Genomic DNA, 22,901 nt, shown 5'->3' with positions numbered 1-22,901 from the left:
ATCTCATATGTCTCAGGCTATCCTCAAACGGTGTTGCTGAGGGTGACTCATAACTTCAGATCCTTCCAAGTGTTGGGATTGCAGGCATGAGCCACCACACTTAGTATATGCAGGCCTAGAGCTGAACCTGCAACCTTCTGCACACTAGCAAATACTCTACCAACTAAGCTTTAGCCCCAGACCCTTTTTGAGATTTCTTGTACCAGTTTTTGAGAACAGTCTTGCTTAGCTAGTATTTTCTGCCATGATTGGTTTGTTCATTTATTCATCATTCATTCATTCATTCATTCATTCACTCAGCAAATACTCATCAGTTAACATAAGGTTCAGGTCTAGTGTAGGAGATTCATGTTAGCATCCTGTTATAGAACTCTCATTCTCAACTAAGTCTCTACCTCCTACAAGGTTAATAAGAGTCTATGGTGGCCTGTAATTGAATAGAGCTGGATCTCTCCCTATCACTAAACTGCTATGGTCTCATCAATAGGTCATCAATGTCTCGGGAGTGATTGGTCTTCAGTCAAATGCAATATGGCTTCTAGGACATCTTCACCTCTCTACCTTGTCTTCAAATCAAAGCAGAACCTCTGGTAAGATTAAAGTCCTAATATACTGGATCTGGAAGAAGGAATGGCTGGCTCAGGGTTCTGCACTTTGTTCAGGGGATAGAGCATCACAGCTATTTCACTTGATGGGTGTTACAATATTTATTTTACATCTGAGCAAAATGGAGTGTAGAGAGGTTTCCAGGCTTGCTCCAGGTCACGTGGAAGAAAGTGATGCTTCAGATTTAGATGTTTGGCCTCCAAACCACATATTCATTCATACTTCCTCTCTGCCTCCCTTAGAGGATAGTATAGACATTCTGTCAAGTACCTGTATTTTACGAATGGAAAACATGAGGCTCAGAAATATCATATGAGTTACATTAAGAGTTTGTTTAGTGACATGTATAAACAAAGAATCAGGTCCTTGAAACTTGGAACAGACATTTTTACTAAAAGTAATGGTGTTAAAAAAATCTCTTTATACATAGCTACATAGTGAAACCCTTTCTCAAAAATATAAAAAAATAAACCAAAAAAATCTGTCTATTTATGACTGAGATTTTTCTGCCCAATGGCTTTATGAGATAATGAGCAAAGCACATTCAAAGATGTGTACCTCCTAGGGGGTTAGAATCCTAACTCTTCGAACAACAAAACCCTTTCTGTTTGTTGTCTTTTGATAAAAGTAATAAAAATATTACAGCTCCCATCTGCTTAATTGATGTTTGTACTTAGAGATTTTCTGGGGAAAGAACCACCATAATATATCTGTCCCTTGGTCCTTGTAAATGGTATTTTGACCCACTAACCTTCTTGTACCTGGTCCACAGAGGTTTAGAAATTAAAGGTCCCTCACTAAAACTGAGTTTCGTGTATTCCTGTTGGATCATCTGCTGACAGCGTAACTATGAATGTGGGCTTCTATAAGTTTTGTTTCCCTCACTGCAGTCACTCTGCAGCTTTAGACAGAGGACTCTGGTCCACATCCTTCCCAACATGATGAATCTTAGACAGCTGGAAGTTGTCTTATGAACATAGGAAAGGGAATTTAGATGTTAGAAACCTTTGCTAGTGCTAGTTTTGAAGGTTAGGGCTCTCATAGCATCCCGGTAAAATAACACATTATGCCAGGCCTTGGTGTGTGTGTGTGTGTGTGTGTGTGTGTGTGTGTGTGTGTGTGTGTGTATTTATGTGTGTAGACTTACAGTTGTGTGACATAGCACTTAGTGTGCTCAAAAGAAGTAATGGTTACACCAGGCTCTTATGAACAAAATAATTGTGTGTCTGGAAAACATACTTACTCATTCCTAGTGGAATTTTCCAGTTGAGCCATTCGTTGCAGCAAAACTGTCTCATGAAACAGTTATGGGGGACTGGGAGGAAAAGGTTTTAGGGGACTCTCAGGACTCAGCTAGCAGAAATGTCACTGTCTCACTGGTTCAGGTCAGCGGCCACATCTGGTTCTTTGTACATGTTGATCACTACCTTAAGTAAGAGATGGTGCTGTTAATCCTGGTTTTTGAATTTCCTTGGTTCACACAGTTGATGCAGCATCCTAACAAGGCCTCTAGGACAGTGCCTAAGCTTAGAAGCCCAACTGGCTCCCTACCTGCCCTGAGGAGGTCATGGATTGGAGCTCTTGGTTTGATAGTAAGCAGGGGAGGTGGTTTTATCACCACTTCACTGTAGTAACATCCTTTGTGATTTTTTTTAAGTTTCTCCTAGGTTTGTCTCCATTTTAAATTTTCCTGGATAGCCCGAGTGATTCCCCTCAAAACTACTTAATCTAATAGAATTAGTTGCTGCTACAGGGTACTGTCCTGAGAATAATAGCATAAACATCTCTGCCTTGTCTCTGGGTTGAGATGGCAGCATGAGATCATTACCTCTTCTTCATTAGCCCTTCCAAGTTCATCAGTTAATTTGATCATTTTCTGCCTCCACAGTTCCTACTGACTACAGCTATTTGCCCGAAGGCAGTTTTATTAGAGCAGCCATTGGCTTCTTCGTTACAGGAGGAAAAAAAGGCAAGTGATCACATTTCTTGGATTTTTATTGTTCTTTCTTCATGTTCTGTAAGTTTTGTGCCCAAAGCATGCTCTGTAAAATCAAACAAATCAAATCTGAAGGCAGCTAAACCATCTTCCTAGATGACTAGGAAGTGAGAAGGTTGCTCTGTAAATGTGCAAACTGTGTAGTCTCATGGTGGGTGGCTCTGTGGAAACTTTGTCTTCCCTTTGGTCATGTGGAGCTGCACCAAGTGTGCGTTGCTTTCCCCATCTGATAAATGACTGGTGTGAGTAGAGGAAGCACATCCAAGTGTCCTCTGCATCCCAGGTCCGGCTGGGAGGAGCCCTTGTTCCTGTGCAGCTAGAGTCACAGGCTCTCGCTCCTGCTTCCAGCTTCTGTTTTTTCCTCGGGACACATTTCTCCTGCCACACACCTGGGTGATAGCCCTTCACGTTAGAGGATAGCGGTTTAGTGCCTTTGTTTGACCAGAACCAGAGCAGTGCCGTGTGAGTTACTGAAGAGTAACTCGGAAGTGACACACTTCTCAGAGTTGTGAGCAAGAAATGTAGGCTGCTAGCATTGTGTAAGCCCTGGCTCCTACCAGTTTCGTTAATATAATCATCTTACGGCGATAGTCACTACTTTTGTCCTTTCCAGACTTGGCAAATCAGTGACTATGTGATAGCAACACCATTACAATTTTAAAAAGAAAAAAAAATGCGTTTTTTAAGTGAATTGAAATGGAAAACTGCAAGAAATCTGGAAGGAGCAGTTTGATAAATGAAGTTCATAGAAAAGTAAAATCTTTCCATTGGAAGAGAAAGTATTGTTGCTTGGTATCCCCTGGGAAGAGCAATCCTGGAGCTATTTTTGTGGCCTGGTCCCTTTAGTCTCTAGAGTTTAGGATGCATGCTCTTATTCTAGGGTTGTGAGTTAGCCCTGTTTACTCCTATTTTTTTCCATGTAAAAGTTGGCATATGGTTATTCCATTGTTCTATATAAACACTGCTGTATATAATATGCAAATTAGTTTAATGATTATATTGCTATGGGTTATGTCTTCTTAAAATACATGTAATAGAGATGTCTTCTATAGGAAGAAATTAAAGTCTTATTAAATGAGCATCTGAATTTTCCACAGCCAGAATAATGTTAGCACCATATATTTTTATCATCATTTTATTAAGCTGTCCATTGTTAGCTTATAAAATTTAAAAATGATTAAACGTGAGAGAGTATCACGAGAAATGAAGTAAAAACTCCGAAGTTAAATAAAAGACTTCAAAAAAGTATTTTTTTCTGGCAAATAAAATATTATTTTGGCCTCCCAGATCCACATTTCTGGGGAGAAATGAGTTTGCTGTGAATCCTCTGGGGGCTCTTGGTTCACTGTGACAGGCTTGTGATTCTCAAGTTTCAGCTCACCAGAAAGGACTGTGCTTGGCAGCTGGAAGCCCAGGTGAACCTGAGATGCTATGGTGTGCAAGCCTTGCAGGGGGCTGCTCTGAGCAGGCTGCTGGAGTGCTTAAAACTGCCATCTTGCCAGTTGGAGTTTCGGCATTTTCAGGTTGTGGGAGAGGGCTGCCTTCTTGTCAGGTTTGCTGAGTAGATTCAGAGGGAAATCTATTCAGCCCACACATTACTAATGATGACCCCAGAGGAGTGGGGGCCGTGGGAGGCTGACCTCCGCCTCCAAAGCCCCATTTACAAAAACAAAACCAGACCCTGCTCTGTGGGACTAAATGGGATGGCCAAAGGCAGAGGTGTGCATGCAAACGAGCGCCTTCTTCTTCAATATGCCCAGCTCATTTGAATTTTAATAACTCCCTTCTGAGGGAGCTTTTGAGTTTAAATGTCTGGATGTCACTCACCAGAACCCAGTGAGGCCTCTGTGGAAGGATGACAACGTCAGTGAGCTCTTTTGAGGAAGAGATGGGTTTCTAAGAATAAAAATCATGCCTATACAGGCAGAGGATAGGCCACTTCAGGGATGGCACTGCTTCATCGCCTCCGTGGACTGTTTTTAACGTTAATAACTCACAAGGAAAAAAAACGTGAAGGGTTATATTTGATTCACACATATGCTAGAATGAGAGTGACATGGAGATTTCCAGCACAGCCCATGAAATCTGAGAAGAACGTGTCAGACTGCTTTCTGAGGCTTAGAACTTGCCGTGTTTTATATTCGCACCTTAATAGATGTGTGATGTGAGCGCATCCATTCCTTCCTGGAGACCTGCGCTCCACTGCCACACCAAGGCAATGGAATTCCTCTAGATTTTAGGGAATTCAGTTTCTGGCTTTGAAAGGAGCTGTGTCTTTGTCTCCCGTGTGATATTGTCTGTCTTCTCTGATCTGGCCCTGTTGGTCTTCAGTCAGGTGTGTGATTCCTTACCTTTGGAAGTATCATTCTCAGTTATATGGAAATTTCTCAGCTATGCCAGCCTTAAAGCCTTTGCTCAGAATTGAATTTCCCCCCAATTATGGAATTGTCTTTTTTTTTCCTCCCAACACCAGGTCACTCTGTAGCAGAGGCTGGTCTTGAACTCAGTATGTGCTAAAGCTACCCTTAAACCCCTGATCCTTCTCACTTCACCCCCAAGTGCTGAGATCATGGGCATGTGCCACCACACCCAGCTCTAAGTTTGGGTCTTACAGCTTTCCTCCTTTTACTTATCCTTCTGGTTTTTTGATCTTTATGATTTCTTAATTCCATACCATTTCAACATTGTATCCACTCCTTTAATAGAGCATTTAAAGCACTTAATAAAAGTAATAATTCTTTCTGATGCCCACACTGGGTATCTCTATATAACAGGACTGTTTGTTGCCATCGGAGAATGTGGCTAAGGCTTCCTAAGTTCATTCTTTATGTTAGGCTTTGCAGTTAATAGCATGAAATGTTACCTGAGGAAAATATATAAATCTATGTAGTACAATGAGTAGTATTTCCTCTAATTAACATTGGTCAGCAGTCTATGCAACTAAGCTTTAGGTTTATACACAAATTATCTGAATTCTTACTCTCAATCTTTTTTTTAGAATCTCAGTCATTTTGGACTAGTTTGAGATTTACTTGTTGAGACAGTATCTAGCAGAATTAGTGTACTGAATACACACTAATGATATCAAAAGGTTATCTGTTTCTAGGGAATTGGTTGCCAAAACAACATACCATTTTAAAACATTTTGAATTATTAATATTTTACCTATACAACTCTGAAATCATTACTAGAAATGAACATATGTGTAAAGCGCTGAATTTAAAAGTGGAATAAAGAAGAAGATAGCAGCTGAGCAGAATGGCTCATACCTGTGATCTCATGTTTCACATACCTGTGATCTCATGCTTGGCATACCTGTGATCCTGTGCTTGGCATATACCTGTGATCCCGTGCTTGGCATATACCTGTGATCCTGTGTTTGGCATACCTGTGATTCCATGCTTGGCATATACCTGTGATCCCATGCTCTGCATACCTGTGATCCCGTGCTTGGCATATACCTGTGATCCTGTGCTTGGCATACCTGTGATTCCATGCTTGGCATATACCTGTGATCCTGTGCTTGGCATACCTGTGATGCTGTGCTTGGCAGGCTGAGCCAGAAGGATCACTGGGGTTTTGAGATCATCCTGGGATGTATTCTGAGTTCCAGGCTGGTCAAGGCTATAGAGTGAGACCTTGTTTCAAAAAATAAAGGGGGCTAGAGAGATAACTCAGTGGTTAGGAGTGTTCCCTGCCATTAAAGAATATCAGAGTTCACATCCTAACACCCCCATCAGGTGGCTCACAACTCCGGCTCTAGGGGACCCCCCACAACACCTTTTGGCCTCCTCCGGCAACTGCACTCATGGGGCATAGACTCATGCACATACATATAGATGAAACAATGCCAAACAAACAGAAAACCAAAAGGAGATTTTCTGGAATATCAACCCTAGAGATGGCTACTGAGATAGTCCAATGTATGTCCTTGATGATATGTATATTCATTTTTATCCATTCATAAAATTTATAATACCTAATAATCTGATTTTCAAATGTAATACCTGTTCCTGTAAATAAGCACAGTTGTCACCTATCTTCTGTGACAGGAGGCATGGAAGACCTAAAAAACCTAAAAACTGATATAAACCCCTTCTTTCCAAAGTTGCTTTTGGCCATGGTGTCTTTTACAGCAACAAAAAGTAACTAGAGTGATATGCTTTGTCCTTTTAAGTAATATTTCTCAAGTTCACATTTGTCACCATAATTGTCATTTAAAAATGACTATAGAGTGGTTCATCAAGGAGCAGGCAGGATGGCTTGATGGGTAAGGCAGCTTGACACAAAGAATGGCAGCCTGAGTGATGCCCAGAAGCCACACAGTAGGAGAGAACTAACTCCTGTCATTTGTCCTTTGACTTTTGCGTGCTGGTGCTCTTTCCCATTTGTACAATAAATAAGTAAATGTAATTAGTACTTTATCAAGTTGATATATCAGAATTAGTCATTTCACCACAGGGTCATTTTTAAAGTTTCTGTGTAGTTTCTTTATCCAGGTAGGTTTCTATCTTCTACTGTAGCTTTTCTTACAGTTTATTAGTGGGCAAGAGTGTGAATATTTGCTAATGAGAAGGATGGCATGGCCTCTAAAGATTTATTTTTATATTTGTGGGGAGGGGTGCACAGTGTGTGCACATGTGTCTGTCTGTCTGTCTCCTCTGGGTGGGTGTCAGTGTCTGTTATGTGTGGGGAGTGCCCTGAAGCTGTAGTTAAGTTACATGCAGCTCTGGGCTGCTCAGTGTGTGTGCTGGGAACAGAACCTGGGGTCCTGGAAGAGCAAGCTCTTTTACTCACAAAAAGTCTCTCCGGGCCCTGGCATGACTCTCAATGCTGCAAAAGTATTATGAACCCTTTCTGAAAATAGAAATCAGTATATCATAGAGGTTAAAATACAGGAGTCAGACTACCTAGGTTGCTATCCCATTTCCACTACTTGCAGCATATGCAAATTCAGGCAAACCACCTAGCCTATAGTTACAGTTGTTTCTGTAAAATTGAGTAAATGATTTATTCTTTATTATAGAATTTTTGAAGAGTTACTAGTCAGGTTATATAATAGTAACTAAACAAAGAATGAACCCCTTTAGTTGTAATATCCTATTATGAAACATTGTAACATACATTAAAAACCAGTGATAGCAATAAAATCCATTCAGGTATATTATGAGGCTGTAAGTATGATTTAATTTTTATTTCTCAGAAGAAATGAACATTTTTACATGCACTCACTACATAAGAGTTTTTAAAATTAAAGTTTAAAGGGGCTGAAGAGATGGTTTAGCAGTTAAGGGCACTGGCTGTTCTTCCAGAGGCCCTGAGTTGGTTTCCCAGCAACCATGTGGTGCCTTGTGTGGTGCCATCTATAGGTATCTGATGCCCTGTTCTATCTGATGCCCTCTTCTGTCATGCAGGCATACATGCAAGTGGAGCACTCATATGCATAAATAAATTAATCTTTTTAAAAACCCTCTTAAAAAACAGTGATGGTGCATGCCTTTAATTCCAGCACTTGGGAGGCAGAGGCAGTTGGATCTCTATGACTTCCAGCAGAGCAAGCTCCAGGATAGCCAGGGCTATGCAGAGAAACCCTGTCTTGAAAACAAAACAAAAAATTAAAGTTTTGAGTTTTATTTTTTTTTTCAGAGTAACTTTGTTATATGTGGTGGTTTGAAAGAAAATATTCCCCAGAGGGAGTGTCACTATTAGGAGGTGTGGCTCTGTTGGAGTAGGTGTGGCCTTGCTGGAGGAAGTATGTGACTGTGGAGAAGTGCTTTGGGGTTTCACAAATGCTCTAGCCATACCCAGTGTCTCTGTTCATTTCCTGTTACCTTCAAGTCAAGATGTAGGATGCTTGGCTCCTTCTCCAGCACCGTGTCTGCCTGCATGCCACCATGCTGCCTCATAATGATATCGGACTAAACCTCTGAAAATGTAAGCCATCCCAACTAAATGTTTTCTCTTTAGTAACAGTTGCTGTGGACATGGTGTCTCTTCACAGTAATAGAAGTCCTAGCTAAGACGTGGTATATGTGTATATGTGAGTGAGCTCAGGCACTTGTGTGTGCAGGTCAGAGGACAACTGTGTGAGTCTGTTCGCCTGTGGAGCCTGGGATCAAATGCAGTTTGTCAGGTTTGAGTGGCAAGTGCTTTTACCCACTTGAACCATCTCTGGTCCAGAATTTTTTTACTTAATGTTCGTATTTGTTTACATTTTATTTTACAAAAAATAAAATACAAGAAAATTACAAACCGTCTCTCTTCTGTAACTGTCAGAAAGAACTTTCCTATTCCTTTCACACAGAACCACAATTGAAGCTTCAGTAAACTCTCAGTGATGGCTGCCGTAGCAAAGTCTAAAGTGGAGTGTTTGTTAGCTGTTATTTCTCTCCAGCCTTCTAATCTGGAGTGGTTCCTCAAGCCTGTCTTTCTTTTTTTTAAGCGGGTCATGTTTTAAGACTAGAAACGCCTATTTCGTAGAACATTCTTCAGTCTGAGTTTGCTTGATGTTTCCCATGAGTCAGCCGTCTTTGTCAGGAGAATCTCAGGAAGGATTTATGTTCTCACTGCATCCATCAGATGCCATGCAGTGTTCCTTTTCCTTCTCTGTGGGGTTAAACATATCACTTGCATAAGATGATAGCATCTAGGTTTTTCCAAATGAGGTTGCCTTTTTCACCAGCAAATATTGTATGGCGGTACTTTGAGGCTTTATGTGTACATATACATGTATGTTCTATTGTTTATTCTATTTTCAATCAGTGGGTTTAGTGTCCATTAATGTACCTTGCCCAATTTATTGCTATGAGGCTGGGAGGTAGGTCCAGGAAGCCCAGGTTTTTGTTTTGTATTGTTTTCTAGAGAATGGTATTTAGAAGGCAAGGTTTGGTCACAGAGCCTTTCTCCTGGGGTAATTGCCACTGCTTCCATCATTTCTTTAAATCTTGCCTATTTCTACTCCACAGTGTGTCTTTATCTGCGTCTAAGCTGTATCTGTTGTATCTGTGTCCACAAATTCATGCCCATGTTTGCAGTTCTAATTCAGCGCCATTCTATTTCTTTGTCTCTCTCTGTCTCTCTGTCTCTCTCTGTCTGTCTCTCTCTGTCTCTCTGTGTCTCTGTCTCTCTGTGTCCCTGTATCTCTCTCTCTGTCTGTCTCTCTGTCTGTCTCTCTCTCTCTGTCTCTCTGTCTCTGTCTCTGTCTCTGTCTCTCTCTCTCTGTCTCTCTCTGTCTCTCTGTCTCTCTGTCTCTGTCTCTGTCTCTGTCTCTCTCTCTCTCTCTCTCTCTCTCTCTCCTCCATATTTGCAGCTCTGTGTTCTCAACTGTAGGTAACTTGGCTCATTATTCTCAGCCTGTCTGCTCATTGGATCAGTCCACCTGAATGTAACTAATCCCCCTTTCCCTCTGGGCCACAGGCATACTAAGTTGCCTTTCTCTCCAGATTCTGACCTCTGCTGGCTGCCACTCTGCTTGGTGGCCTTCCTGGTACAATGGCTTAGGATGTTTGTGGTTTTGGTAACTCTGAATGTTGTTGAGGTTTTTGCTCCTTAGATAGAGTACTCTACCAGCTTTTAGTATCTGATATGTCAGAATCAATTCTTTTCAACAACTGTATTGATTGTAGTTTCTGGTCAGGGGCAAAGCATTTGGTACTTCCCACAAACAGACCACCCTATAATGATGTCTGCCTGAATTCTCTATGGACTTCATCCTTTTCATATTGATTTGACATCTTTTATTCTTGTGAGACAAGATTGGACCTTCAATGATATCTTCTGATTAAATCTGATTTCCCATATTTTACCTTCCTGTATCTTTTTACTTTTTTGTGTTTTACATATGTGGCATTATTTACATGATTATTTATACTTCTTTGTTTCAAGTCTGCCTTTCTTGTTAGACTATAATTTTTTCAATGTGCAGAAGAACACCTTAGAACAGACTACCTGGCATGTAATATGATTTAAATACTTGACCTCTATCACTTGTATATGTTTGTAATGAATACTGGATTATTCTAAGCTTAGTTAATTTGTCTCTAGCAACAGTGAAGATGGAGGAAATAAATGTCTGTATCACACAAGTGGTGTGCTGCAGATGGAGATTATATACCCTAGATGTTGGCCTATTTGCAGCCAGACTTTTCCTGTAGTAATTAGGCTGCTGCATAGTCCTCTGTATAGCCAGAGTACGTGGGATAATAGGACCTATTGTAATGCATTATGTTTGGATATGCCATTCATAACTTTGAGGCTGTCAGCTGGATGAGAGATGTAAAGCAGCTTTACATTCAGATTTTAAAACATCTGGATCTTTTTGACAAGTACCCATAGGCATTCTCAGTTTCAAATCCATTGTTCATGACATTCTAGTGGCCATTTTACCTTAGGCACTTGTTTGAAAGACAAAACCCATAAAGGATCTGATAATTCCTATTGTTTATATTCTTTATATACAGAAGACCTCTGGAAGGAACCAGGATTCTGTGTTCCAGATATGCTTTGGGATTCCCCTTTCTTACCCTCCCCCCTAGATGCATGCGACTGCCAAATATTTTCCCCACTCCTAACTGTAACTGTAGTTCCCATCGTTCCATTGGCTGGCAGAATGGGTTTCTTCCAAACACAGAGGAAGATTTTGTGTAATTCTCATCATGCTTCTTAGTATTGATGCCCTGGCCTGTTGGCCTTTTAACTGTGAAAGAATTAATGCACTGTACCAGAGGCATGAGTTTCAACTCTATACTCCATTTCACAAGTTGTTTCTGACACCTGGGTATCAGATCAACTTAGAGAAGACTGCAGTAACATGCCATACAGTGCAGTCAGTGCAGGAGCAGCTCTCTCTCTCTCTCTCTCTCTCTCTCTCTCTCTCTCTCTCTCTCTCTCTCTCTCACACACACACACACACACACACACACACACAGTACAGTAGTGTCAGGCCAATATGCATATACAGTACAGTAGGTGCTGAAATAACATGTACGTAAGTGTAGTCACTACTGAAGTTCATCCCATTAGAGGAGAGCTCATTGTCCGGGCAACAAAACATAAACAGTGTTCATATTTCACATGGGGTCATTGTATGATGAAAAGTTTGATCCTTTTTCAGGTTCCCTGAGTCTTTAACTAAACATTTTCTACAATGTATCCTGCTATAGATCTTGGAACGCAATTGTGTAATTTTGAAATTATTTGGCATAAAATACTTAGACCGTAAAATAGACATCGGCTTATGAATTAAAGACTTCCAATACATATTTGCAATGTCTGCCTCTTCACCAGGACATTTCTATGAATGTGTAAAGGACTCTTTAAAAACAAATTAGGGTCTGAAGAGATTGCTCATTGGTTAAGAGCATGGGCTATTCTTCCAGAGGACCCAGGTTTAATTCACAGCTCCCACATCAGGTGGCTCTACTACCTGTAAGTCAGTCTCCAGGAGGATCCAGCACCCTGGTCTACAAGGCCATCTGTGTGCATGTATGTACATATACCCACACATAGATACACATAATTTAAAATACAATGAAGCAGAATTTTTGTTGCGTGAAATCAGACTTTAGTCTGTAGCCAGACTATTGTTAAAGATTCTTACCACAACTGGGTTACCAGTATAGAGTTACGTGCAAAGCTAACCAGTTAGTGCCTGCCTATCTCACACCTGGTTTCACCCTCTCTCTTTTTTTTGTTTGTTTTTATTTTTTGGTCCTCTCATTAGAAAATAAATTCCATTAGCATAATCCCTGGTTCTGTGTCTGTTGTCTTCTGGAAACAGCCATGGTTAAGGTCCTCATAAGATTACCTGGAGTCCAGTATTATATCTCAAGGTGGGGTAGAAATAAGTATTGGTTACTGGTTGGACAGCATAACACAGATGAACGGGGGGGGGGACTTTTTTTTTAGCTGGAAAAATAGGGTATTAAAGTAAAACATTGCAAGACATACTGTTAGTTTTATCTAGAAGAATAGAGCATCCAAGGCTAAGGAAATAGGCTAGAGTGTATCTAGGTATAGAAAACATACTGATTTGTTAGCTGTCCTGCTGGGAATGAGAGTTGGAAACATGGGATTAAAATCTGAATAAGAGGTAAGTAAGTAGGGGTTTATAGTTAGTACTTGAAACTGAACATAGCTGAGCTTATATAGACACAGCCAAGGATGAACATGGGAGTTTATTTCCATAAGCAGTTATCTTAAGAATGGGAACCTTGTACATATACAGTATTTGTTCATTTATGTTTGTCTATGTATACATATGATGTCTTTGTGTGAGGGCCTGCACATGCCATGGCATCTGTGTGGATGTCAGGAGATAACCTCAGGGGTCAGTCCTAATCTTTTACCTTGGTATTGAGGCAGGCTTTCTCTGGTATAATGCTTTTTTTGTGCACCCCAGGCTAGTCGGCCTGTGACCTTCCAGGGGGTTGCTCCCGTCTCCACCTCCTTTCTTGCAGTAGGTGTGCTGGGATTATAGACACATGCCACTCCATCTAGCTTTTACATGGGCTGCAGGGATCTGAACTCAGGTCATCAAGCTTAGCAGCAAGCGTTATACCCACTGAGCCATCGTCCTGGTCCCATAATGCACTTGCAATTGAAAGAGTAGAGAAAGGAAAAGTCAGAAAAGAGAATGTCCTTGGCCCTGGCTAAGATCTAAGGCCATTACAATTCTTGGCAATAGCTATCCTGATACAGTAGGGGCCAGTAGCTAGAGAGTAATTGTGTGGGAGTGTTTTAGATTGCAGATGTCAGAAAGAGAAAGATACCAGGGCACCAAGACTTTGTTCTTCAGGGCCCCTCTTATATCACTGTCTTTTAAGATTTCTTCTTTTCTCTTTGAAGATGAATACAGTTGGTAAAGTGCATGGATAAATTCAATCCCCAGTGTGTACAACTAGTGTAATTCTAGCAATTAGGAGGTGGAAGGAGGAGGACCAGAAATCTAAGGTCATCCTCAGCTATATAGCTTGTTTAAGGTTAGTCTGGCATATGTTTGCCCTTGTATTTGGGGAAAGAAAAAGACTCTTTAAACTGCCATCATTGCTATCTACCTCTAGAGCATTCTTACCATCTGGCACCACACGATGGACTTCCCAGCCTCCAGAGCTGCACTGCTCTCAGCCTCTGGTTTTCCTCTTTTGACCCCTATTGCCACTGCTTCCATTTTCTCAATGGCTATGACGTGTATTCTTTTTCTCCTGACCCTCGTCTTCTCTCCCCACCACTCCTTATTTTCCTTTCTCCCCAGCTTCTCCATCCTGTACTGTAATGTGTGGCTCTGACTCTACCCTTGCTAAACCCTTTCACAAGGTTGATTCTTCCCTCCTGGGTCCCCACACAACTTCTGCTTCTCCTTCCCCCCCAGCTTCTCCTTTCTGTGTTGTGATGTAGCTTTCCCTTCACTCTTACTAAATCTTTTCATGGGGTTGGTTTTTCCTTCCTGGGTCTCCCCACACCATTTCTGCTTCTCCCCCCCAGCTTCTCCTTTCTGTGCTGTGATATAGCTCTGCCACCCCTACTAGTGGTCACAAGGTTGGTTTTTCCCTACTGGGTCCCTGCTTCTCCTTTCCCCCCAGCTTCTCCTTTCTGTGCTGTGCCATAGCTCTTCGTTCACCCTTGCTACCCCTTTCACAAGGTTGGTTTTCCCCTCCGGATTCCCTGCTTCTCCTTTCCCCCCAGCTTCTCCTTTCTGTGCTGTGCCATAGCTCTTCCTTCACCCTTGCTACCCCTTTCACAAGGTTGGTTTTCCCCTCCGGATTCCCTGCTTCTCCTTTCCCCCCAGCTTCTCCTTTCTGTGCTGTGATGTAGTGTTCCCTTTGCCCTTGCTAGACCCTTTCATGAGATTGGTTTTTCCCTTCTGGTTTCCCACACCACTTCTGCTTCTCTTTCCCGGTCCTCCCCAGCCTCTCCTCTCTGTGCTGTGACATAGCATTGCCAGCCTTGCTACTGGTCACAAAGTCGGTTTTTTCCCTCCAGATTCCCTGCTTCTCCTTTCCCCGCAGCTTCTCCTTTCTGTGCTGTGACATAGCTCTGCCTTCATCCTTTGATACCCCATTAGCAAGGTCGGTTTGTCCCTTCTGGGTCCCCACACCACTCTGCTTCTCCTTTCTGTAGCTGATCTGTCTTGCTGACACTCTCACTTCTGCTTTCTTTCTCTCTGTTTGTTGATTTCATTTCCTTTGGCTGGCCTCTCCCTGCTTCTCCACCACTCTGAGCTTCTCCCATTGAGATTGTGTGACCATCACTGACTCTGCCTGCTTTTGTGGGCCCAGTGAATTTGCCTTTGCTTTTCCCGGATAACTTGTGCTTCTCTATTTTCAGGTTTTCCCACACATCAGCTCTCTCTCACCTCTGCAACCCCTCCCAGGCCTGCTGACCCTGTTGCTTTTTTGCTGATGTAGTTTCTGGTGTTCCCCGTGCTTCTCTTTCTGCTGATGGTAATTCTCCTTTTGCTGCTGATTCTTCCATATTGTCTCTCCTTGTCTACATTTTTCTATATTCATCTACATTGTCTATATTTCTTCGTTTTGCTATGGTCCTTTGCAGCATCACTTTTACTTGCCCATTTTAATGGTTATTCCTGCCGTGTACATCTACTTGTTACTACTCTAGCATCTCCGGTTATCAGCCTAAGTACTCCTCTGCTGACATAAGGACCAATATTAAAGTTAGAGGTGGGTGATTATCCTGTGCAGTGCTTACTTCTCCCTTAGTGCTCACCTCTAGAGCAGATACTGAGGCTTAGGAACTAAAGAGCTTTGTTTTTGAAGTTGTAGGTGATAGGTGTGGTTCTCTGGGGCTGTAGTAGGTGGAGATATTCCATAGCTCCTCTAAGGTGATGAGTGGGCAAGCCTTGTCTTACCCTCTGTAAGTTTATTGAATACCATACTAAGATCAGTGAGGCAATGATGAAGAGTAGGTCATTCTTTTCAAAAACTGGATGAAGGGGCATAGAAGTATAGAAGAAAGTAAAGGTGTGTGGCATGCCTAACAAAACAAGAGAAGACTGGAGACAGTGAGTAAGAACAGGGGGAACAAGGCTTATAGCAAAAGGAGTTGGATTCAGAGAGTTGCATTGGAGGGTTGATTATAACTAAAGATGTGACATTAGAGTCTTTGGCTCTGAAATACACAGTTAATGATTTTCATTCTAGCACAGTTGTACAGGAATATTGCTATCTCTTTTCTTTTCTGTTGTAGGTCCTGAAGCTGTGCCTCCCTCCCTTCTCAAAGTGGTGATGAAACCCATAGCAACTGTTGGGGAAAGCTACCAGTATCCTCCTGCAAACTTAGCTGCACTCCTCTCTCCACTTATGAGACTAAACTTTGGTAAATATCAAGTGTTTTTAGGTTTTCAGACTTTGCTCTTAGGATTTCACCCGAATAAAAAGCAGATTTTGTGTCACATTTGACAGTGACTAGTAGATTTAGTGTATCTTTTGGGTTGCTATCTTACATGAAGTAACTCAGTTACTTTCACTGAGTCATTATAGGTGAGGATGGGGAGGAAGAGGTCTAAAGATATAGATCGATGTAGTACTCAAAAACAGCTCATTAGAACCCTCACACCTATGTAAAGATAGATAGACAGATAGATAGATAGATAGATAGATAGATAGATAGATAGATAGATAGGCAAATAAATAAATAAATAAATAAAGTGAGGCAAGTATGGTGATGGATGTCTAAGTTCCACTACTAGGAAGGCAGAGACAGAAGGTCACAGGGGGCCTTACTGAGCAGCCAGTCTAACCAAATCAGGGAGCTGTGAGGGTCTTCAGCTCAGATAGATAGATAGATAAGGTGGAGAGGGATTGAGGAAAATACTTGATGCTAATCTATGGCCTCCATATGCAAACACCAAACAAATGAGCAATAGTAAATAAACAAAAAAGCCAAACAGCTCTTTTATGAGTTGTATTTATTGCTGGGTATGTGATGCAGACTTAGTTTAGTAGTATCAAACTACTAAACTGCACCTACAGAGCCCTGGGTTTCAAGGAAGCACCATGTTGCACTCTTTATTGGGTTTTTTATTGCTGGTGAAGCAAACGTATCAAAATTTATTATCTTATAGTTAGTTCTGCAAGCCAAAAATTCAACATGAAAGCCAAGGCAGAAAGCTGAAGCCAGGAGCTGAAACAGAAAGCCGTGGGAAATGCCGCTTATGGGCTTGCTTTTTATACAACTTGCACAGGAGTAGCACTGTGCACAGCAGGATGAGTCTTCCTACATCAATCATCAGTCAAGAAAATGTCCCCCAGAACATGCCCACATTCCTCAACTGGAGTTCCTTTTTGACTGTAGTTTGTGTTTAGCTGACAAAAATAAAACAAACACAAACAAACAAAAGACCAACCCAAACTATTAGTCTTTTACCCACCTGACACACATAAATACTACTGTCAAACCATTATCTTTCCTTTCTTGTTTATCCCTAAGATCTCATGTTAATATCATAATATAAAACATAGTATAGCTTTGTAAGTCCTGTAGTCTTTAAAAAGATTCAAACACTTTAAAAGGTCAAAGTCTTTAAAACACATTCCAAGTCTCTTAACCACACATTCCTGTAATACTAAAAACAAATCAAATACTTTCTTACTCTGAAAGAGATGAACCAGGGTGTAAAAGCAATCACATTTAAACAGAGCCAGAGTCCATCTATGTACCTACAAATCTATTAGCTCAGTGTGTCATCTGGAACCCACTCATGATCTTGTGGACTCCAGAAAGTTTGGGCAGTCTTATTTATTTATCTGCACGTATATCTATAGTGAGGGAACTCAAGGCGGGAACCTGGAGTCAGGAACAAATATTGTGGTTGAGGTCCACAAGAACACTGCTTACTGGGTTTCCCCTGTGGCTTACTCAGCTTGCATTCTTATACCTGTCTAGGGGTGACGCTGCCCACAGTGAGCTGGACCCTCCCACATGTCATTAGTCAAGAAAATGCCCCACAGACTTACCCACAGGCCAACCTGATAGGGGCAGTTTCCCAGCTGCGGGTTCTTCTTGTCTTATAACTCTCTAGCTTATGTCAGGTTGGCAAAAAATTAACTGGCACACCAGATAGAAATTTCCCTATGTGCTGAACACATGCTGGAGAAAGTGGGGGGGTTGGGGAGGAGAAGGTACCGAGAGATTTGTAGCTAGTATTTTCTCATATTCTAAAATAGTATTTGAGTGTCCAAATTTCTCTAGATGTTATCAGAGAAATTCCCCCAGGTAGTTTAAGGCCCTTGGCAGTCCCAAGAGTTAGGGCTGTTATTCTGCTGGACATATTCTTTGCCTCTTTGCTCATAAATTCTTGAACCAGTTGGTTGAATGAATTCTGTTATGTGCAGATGTGTTCCAAGTAGATGGCTTGCTTCAAACACTGAACCCTGAATCTGAGTCAGGGAGCTGAGCACTGTACTACAGAAACTATTTTTCCTGTCTTGTCTTTCAGGTGAAGAGATACAGCAACTGTGCCTTGAGATTGCTGTGACTCAGGCAACGTCATCGCAGAGTGCAGCTGCACTGCTGGGCTTGTGGGTGATGCCGCCCCTGATCCATGGACTGAGCGTATGTAGTAGCTCCAGGTGTTGAGCATAGTTTTAACTGCTACTTATTACTAAAGGGGGAAAATGATGGTCATAGATGCTAACGTTCCTTTTGGAACAATGTTTGCTTGATGATGTAGTATGGCTATCTCACTGGGTATCAAGAGAGAGACAAATCCATCTGTACTGAACACCTCTTGTGTGCATCCCTTCCTCCCTTTCTTAGAGTAGGATACAACTAAGGGGGGAATCTTGAAAGCCTGGTAAGATCTGGGTCAGCATCCAAAGAGAGATCCTGAGGAGGGAGTTGGAGGAGCGAATATCTCTGCTTGAGTATTCAACATACACAAACTACTGAGGTAGAAGTGACCCTTTCGTTTTGTATTTGTGAAAGTTTGAAAGCATGTTCCAGACATTAGCCAAAGGTACATAAGAATAGAGTAAGTGTTTAGAGACATATAGTAAGGAAGAATTTTGAGTCTATCTGCTGAGGGGGAGGTGGGCAGCCGAAAGATATTCCATGATTTCCTAAAAATCTAACTTGATCATCAGTATATGATCATCATGTTCAGTTCTAGCTAAGATCTGGCTTTAGTTTTCTAAAGTAGTACAAGATTCTCTCATATCTCCAATATCTTGGCTTTAGTCCTGACTCGACATTGCCTTTGTTTTTAGTCTTTCTTATTCCTCATGATGGACTTTAGTTAAAGATGTGTGTTTAGTGAAGTCTGTCACATGTTGACCACTTACTAGCACTCGATCCATGTTATAGATATCAGCTTTAATGTCTAATGTCTCTGGTAGCTTATTTTAAAAGTTAGCATTATTGAATTTATATATCCTAAAGGTGGCTAGTGTAGTTGCATTTGTTTCTAGTCATCTCTATGAATCACACATCACTCAGTATAACATTGAGCCTATTTTTAGTCAGTTACTACTCTCAGTTGAGTCTCCAGCTACCAATAATGTGCTGTCTGTAATTTTGCCTGTGTGTATGTGGTGTATATGTGTATACATACTTATATATGTGCATGGGGTATGTAGACTACGGAAGTGAGGTCAAAAGTTAATGCTGCCCATCTTCCTTAATTACACTCTTATTTTTTGAGGCCTGGCCTCACACTGAACCTGGAGCTCACTGATTTGGCTAAACTGTCCGGCCAGCAAGCCCCAGGAAGCCTATTCACCAGAATTACAGGCAAACTACCTTGCTTTTCACATGGGTGCTTGAGATTGAAAGTGTGTTCACAACACTTTACCAACTGAGGCATCTCCTCAGACACTAGTTTCATCCTTCTTTTCCTCTTCCATTGTTTCATTAGTCCTTTAAGAATTTTGTACACTGTGATGTGATCATATTAAACCCCTCCCCAACTCCTTCCATATCTACTTACTTCCCTGCTGTCCAACTTTATGTCCTTTTTCTTTTTTCTTTCTAAGACCATCAGTTATGCTGTCCAGATACCATTGGGTGTATGACTTTCTACTGGAGTAAAGTACAACTACCAAGAGTTATATTCGGAAAGAAAACTGTCTATGATGACACCACAAGCTCAGACTGACTTGCTTGTCTGACCTCTTCTGTTTCCTTTCCAGCTGAATATCAAGAAATACCTTCTGGTATCCATGCCGCTGTGGGTAAAGCATGTCTCTGATGAACAGATCCAAGCTTTTGTTGAAAACCTAGTGGTGGCAGTTTTTAAAGAAGCTTCCCCAACTACCCATCCTGAGTTGTGCCCAAGTGCCTTACAGGGTCTGAGCCAGGCCATGAAACTGCCCAGCCCTTCCCACCACCTCTGGAGTCTGCTCTGTGATGCTACTGGGAGAATTTTTGACCTTCTGCCAAATAGGATTCGGGTAAAGAACAGAAATATTTACATTCCTGACAGTGCATGCTTAGGCTTCTTTAAAGTCATTTTGGCAAGGCAGGCTGAGGAATGTTTTAAGACTATGGGTGGGAAGACTAGCAAGAAAGAACCACATTCTTCCCTAGGAGTGCGTTTGTTTCCAAGATCTAAATTGAGGTTGAGTATTTAGAACGAAAGCTTTGAGAAAGTTTAGAGGTGAGTTAACCGGTGCTGTACCAGATGCCCGCCAAAGATAAGGAAGCACAGAAAGCCCTACCCAGTGCACCTTGGCGGCATTGTCTTATTTACATATACTTTCTGTCACATGGCTTCATGCCGGCCCTTCTCCTCCCTCTGCAGACCTCTACACTGAAGTTTCACAACAAGGTTAAAATCTGCTTAGAATAACGGAATTCTGATGGGGGAGAAAGTACAGCCAAGAGAACACACAGAACAATGGAGAAGACAGTTTTCAATTGTGAAAAGACTGAGCTGTGTTTTGGTTTGGTAGCATTAGAATCTCAGCAGCAACTGTTATTGGGGGTAAACAAGTCTAATAATTCATCAGAATATTAATACACATGGTATTCTTCTGCTGTATTTTGACATGTGTGAGATTTGTCTTTGTCAGAGAAGTGAGCTCGAATTGTACATCAGTGTGGCAAAGTGCCTCTCAGAGATGACGGATGAAGGTGCCAACCAGCTTTCCCAGATTACCAAGGTAACAATGTGTCCATCTATGCATATTTTCATTATTGAGGCACAACACTGGAAGAGTTGTTTACAATATCCTTTTGGCCTTATGTGGTCTTATGTAAAACTTGTTACGGGATATTTTTAGAGAGCTAACTTTCTCCTTCACTTGTCAGGTCTGGTAGCCAACCTGGTGTTGTGATTGGTGTTTAAGGCATGCTGTCTAGATGGATGGATAAATGAATAACTTTTTAACACAATTTCTTACACTTGGTCAAGAATATTTTTGTGTTACCTACTGACAAAAATAAGAATAGGACAATGTCTTCAAGGCAATACCCACAAAAATGAGAATATTCTGACCAAAGAACCTGCTGGTATGTTAAAGGCCTAAACAAATAGTTCCGTTCTCATTTTTTTTGTTGTTGGTACCAGATACTGTCCTTTTGTAATGCAGAAGGGTGATCATTTGACAAACAAGTACTGTTAGTCATGACATAAGATAATTGACAAGAAGCCCCCAGGCCCAGTTGCATAATGAAATAAATACAAAAGCTTTGTGAAGTTGGAGTTCCAAATAAGCACCAGATCCTTTGGCATAAATACATTCCAATTGGTATACTTACTTGAATATAACCTTTTATACTATGTAGGGCCATAAGCTCCATCCACATCCCCAGTTGCTGGTAGTTATCTTGTCAGTGTCAGGTTTGCTGATTCAATTGGGTCCTTGAATATTTGCATCACATAGCAGTGGTTTTCAGCATGGGTTCTCCCTGCCTCGTGGGCCCAGAAATGGGAAATCTCAAGTCTCACTTGAGGCCATGGAACCCAGCAGTTATGTTTGAATAGTCTCTCCAACCAGACAATTCTGGTGCATCCAAAGGTTGAAAACCACTATTGCAGAGTGTTTGACTCCTAGCATTTTGGAGATTAGCTTTTGTTTGTTTGTTTGTTTGTTTGTTTTTTACGAGACAGGGTTTCTCTGTATTGTTTTGGAGGCTGTCGGTCCAGCCTGGCCTCGAACTCAGAGAGATCCGCCTACCTCTGCCTCCCGAGTGCTGGGATTAAAGGCATGTGCCACCACCGCGAGATTAGTTTATTTTAAACAAAGAGAAGCAGTTCAGGGCAGTGGTGCCATTGAGTCTGGAGTCTCACTGATGTTGAGTGAGATCCAGCTTTGCAACTTATGAACAGTATCTGTCTGTAAAATGTGAACAATAGCACTGACCTCTTAGGGTTGTCCTGAGAGTTAGATGACCTAGTCTATAGTAAGTACTTGGAACAATACCAGCTCAAAGCAAGAACTCAGTAATTACTTATCACCACATTCTTCCTTGATATAGCACCAGAAGTCAACAACTGGTAGTTTCTTTGAAATAATTTGCACTTCTCCAGAGCCATGCCAAGGAAGTTTGCCTCCTTTGATATTAAAATTCATTAGTTTGTTTTTGAATGTCAGCTCTATGATAGACGTATGATTTTCTAATATCATTCATTGGTTACTTGGAAAATGCTGGCTTGTCAATTTTTGGAGGTCTTCCAACTAACTAAAACATATTTGTTGTGATCCTCAGAAATCTTACTTGAAAAACACTCTATACACACTAGGAAGTTGTCAAGCTCAAAGATGTAGACAATTTTTTTCCTGAAAAATCTAATTTTTATTAGAAGATTTAAATTTAATTATTGGCAACAAATACTATGAAGTACTTTTCTTGGTGTGATGGGCTCATTTCTTTGTGTTTTTAATAAAATAGTCTGTATAGTAGGCAGTTAAAATAGCCATAGTTTGTCATCATTCTTTCAAGGAAATGGTGCCCCATATATAGAACTATTTTAGTTCTCAACTTCACCTTACTAGTGTTTTTCCTTGACACAACTATGACACTAGGGTACACAGCTGAATCCTTTATGCATTTTGGTTTTTTTTAAACATTTTTTAATATTTTTTTATTTATTTTTCAGTTTAAATTTAGATAAGAAACAAGGTTGCTTCACAAGTCAGTTCCAAGTCCCTCTCCCTTTCCCTCCCCTCCTCCCGTGCCCTCCCCCATCCCCCCCCCATTATCCTCTCATTTCCCCAGGGAGGGTGAGGCCCTCCATGGGGGTGTCCATAGTCTGTCATTTCATATAGGGCAGGGCCTAGACCCTTCCCCAAGAGTTCAGGGTGAGAGTGCACCTCACATTGTTCTATGGGAGTCCAAAGTC

At 41.3% G+C, this 22,901-nt stretch overlaps 1 protein-coding gene across 3 annotated transcripts in view; it reads left to right on the top strand.

Moving 5' to 3' along the window:
• Focad (focadhesin) overlaps positions 1 to 22,901 on the top strand; it is a 319,451-nt gene that overhangs the window by 285,443 nt on the left and 11,107 nt on the right. For 2 of the 3 annotated variants that reach the window (XM_040757181.1, XM_040757180.1), the window contains 6 exons: positions 488 to 590; positions 2,495 to 2,575; positions 15,806 to 15,934; positions 18,057 to 18,172; positions 19,747 to 20,007; positions 20,629 to 20,718. In XM_040757181.1, the coding sequence (XP_040613115.1) occupies positions 488 to 590; positions 2,495 to 2,575; positions 15,806 to 15,934; positions 18,057 to 18,172; positions 19,747 to 20,007; positions 20,629 to 20,718 (780 nt within the window). Of the gene's footprint in view, positions 1 to 487; positions 591 to 2,494; positions 2,576 to 15,805; positions 15,935 to 18,056; positions 18,190 to 19,746; positions 20,008 to 20,628; positions 20,719 to 22,901 lie in introns of those variants that run through there. The other variant, XM_040757182.1, reaches the window with a different exon arrangement.

Source organism: Mesocricetus auratus, unplaced genomic scaffold, assembly GCF_017639785.1.
Source record: "Mesocricetus auratus isolate SY011 unplaced genomic scaffold, BCM_Maur_2.0 Super-Scaffold_100014, whole genome shotgun sequence".
In the NCBI taxonomy this organism is placed as follows: Eukaryota; Metazoa; Chordata; class Mammalia; order Rodentia; family Cricetidae; genus Mesocricetus; species Mesocricetus auratus.
This window is presented reverse-complemented; position numbering and strand designations above follow the sequence as displayed.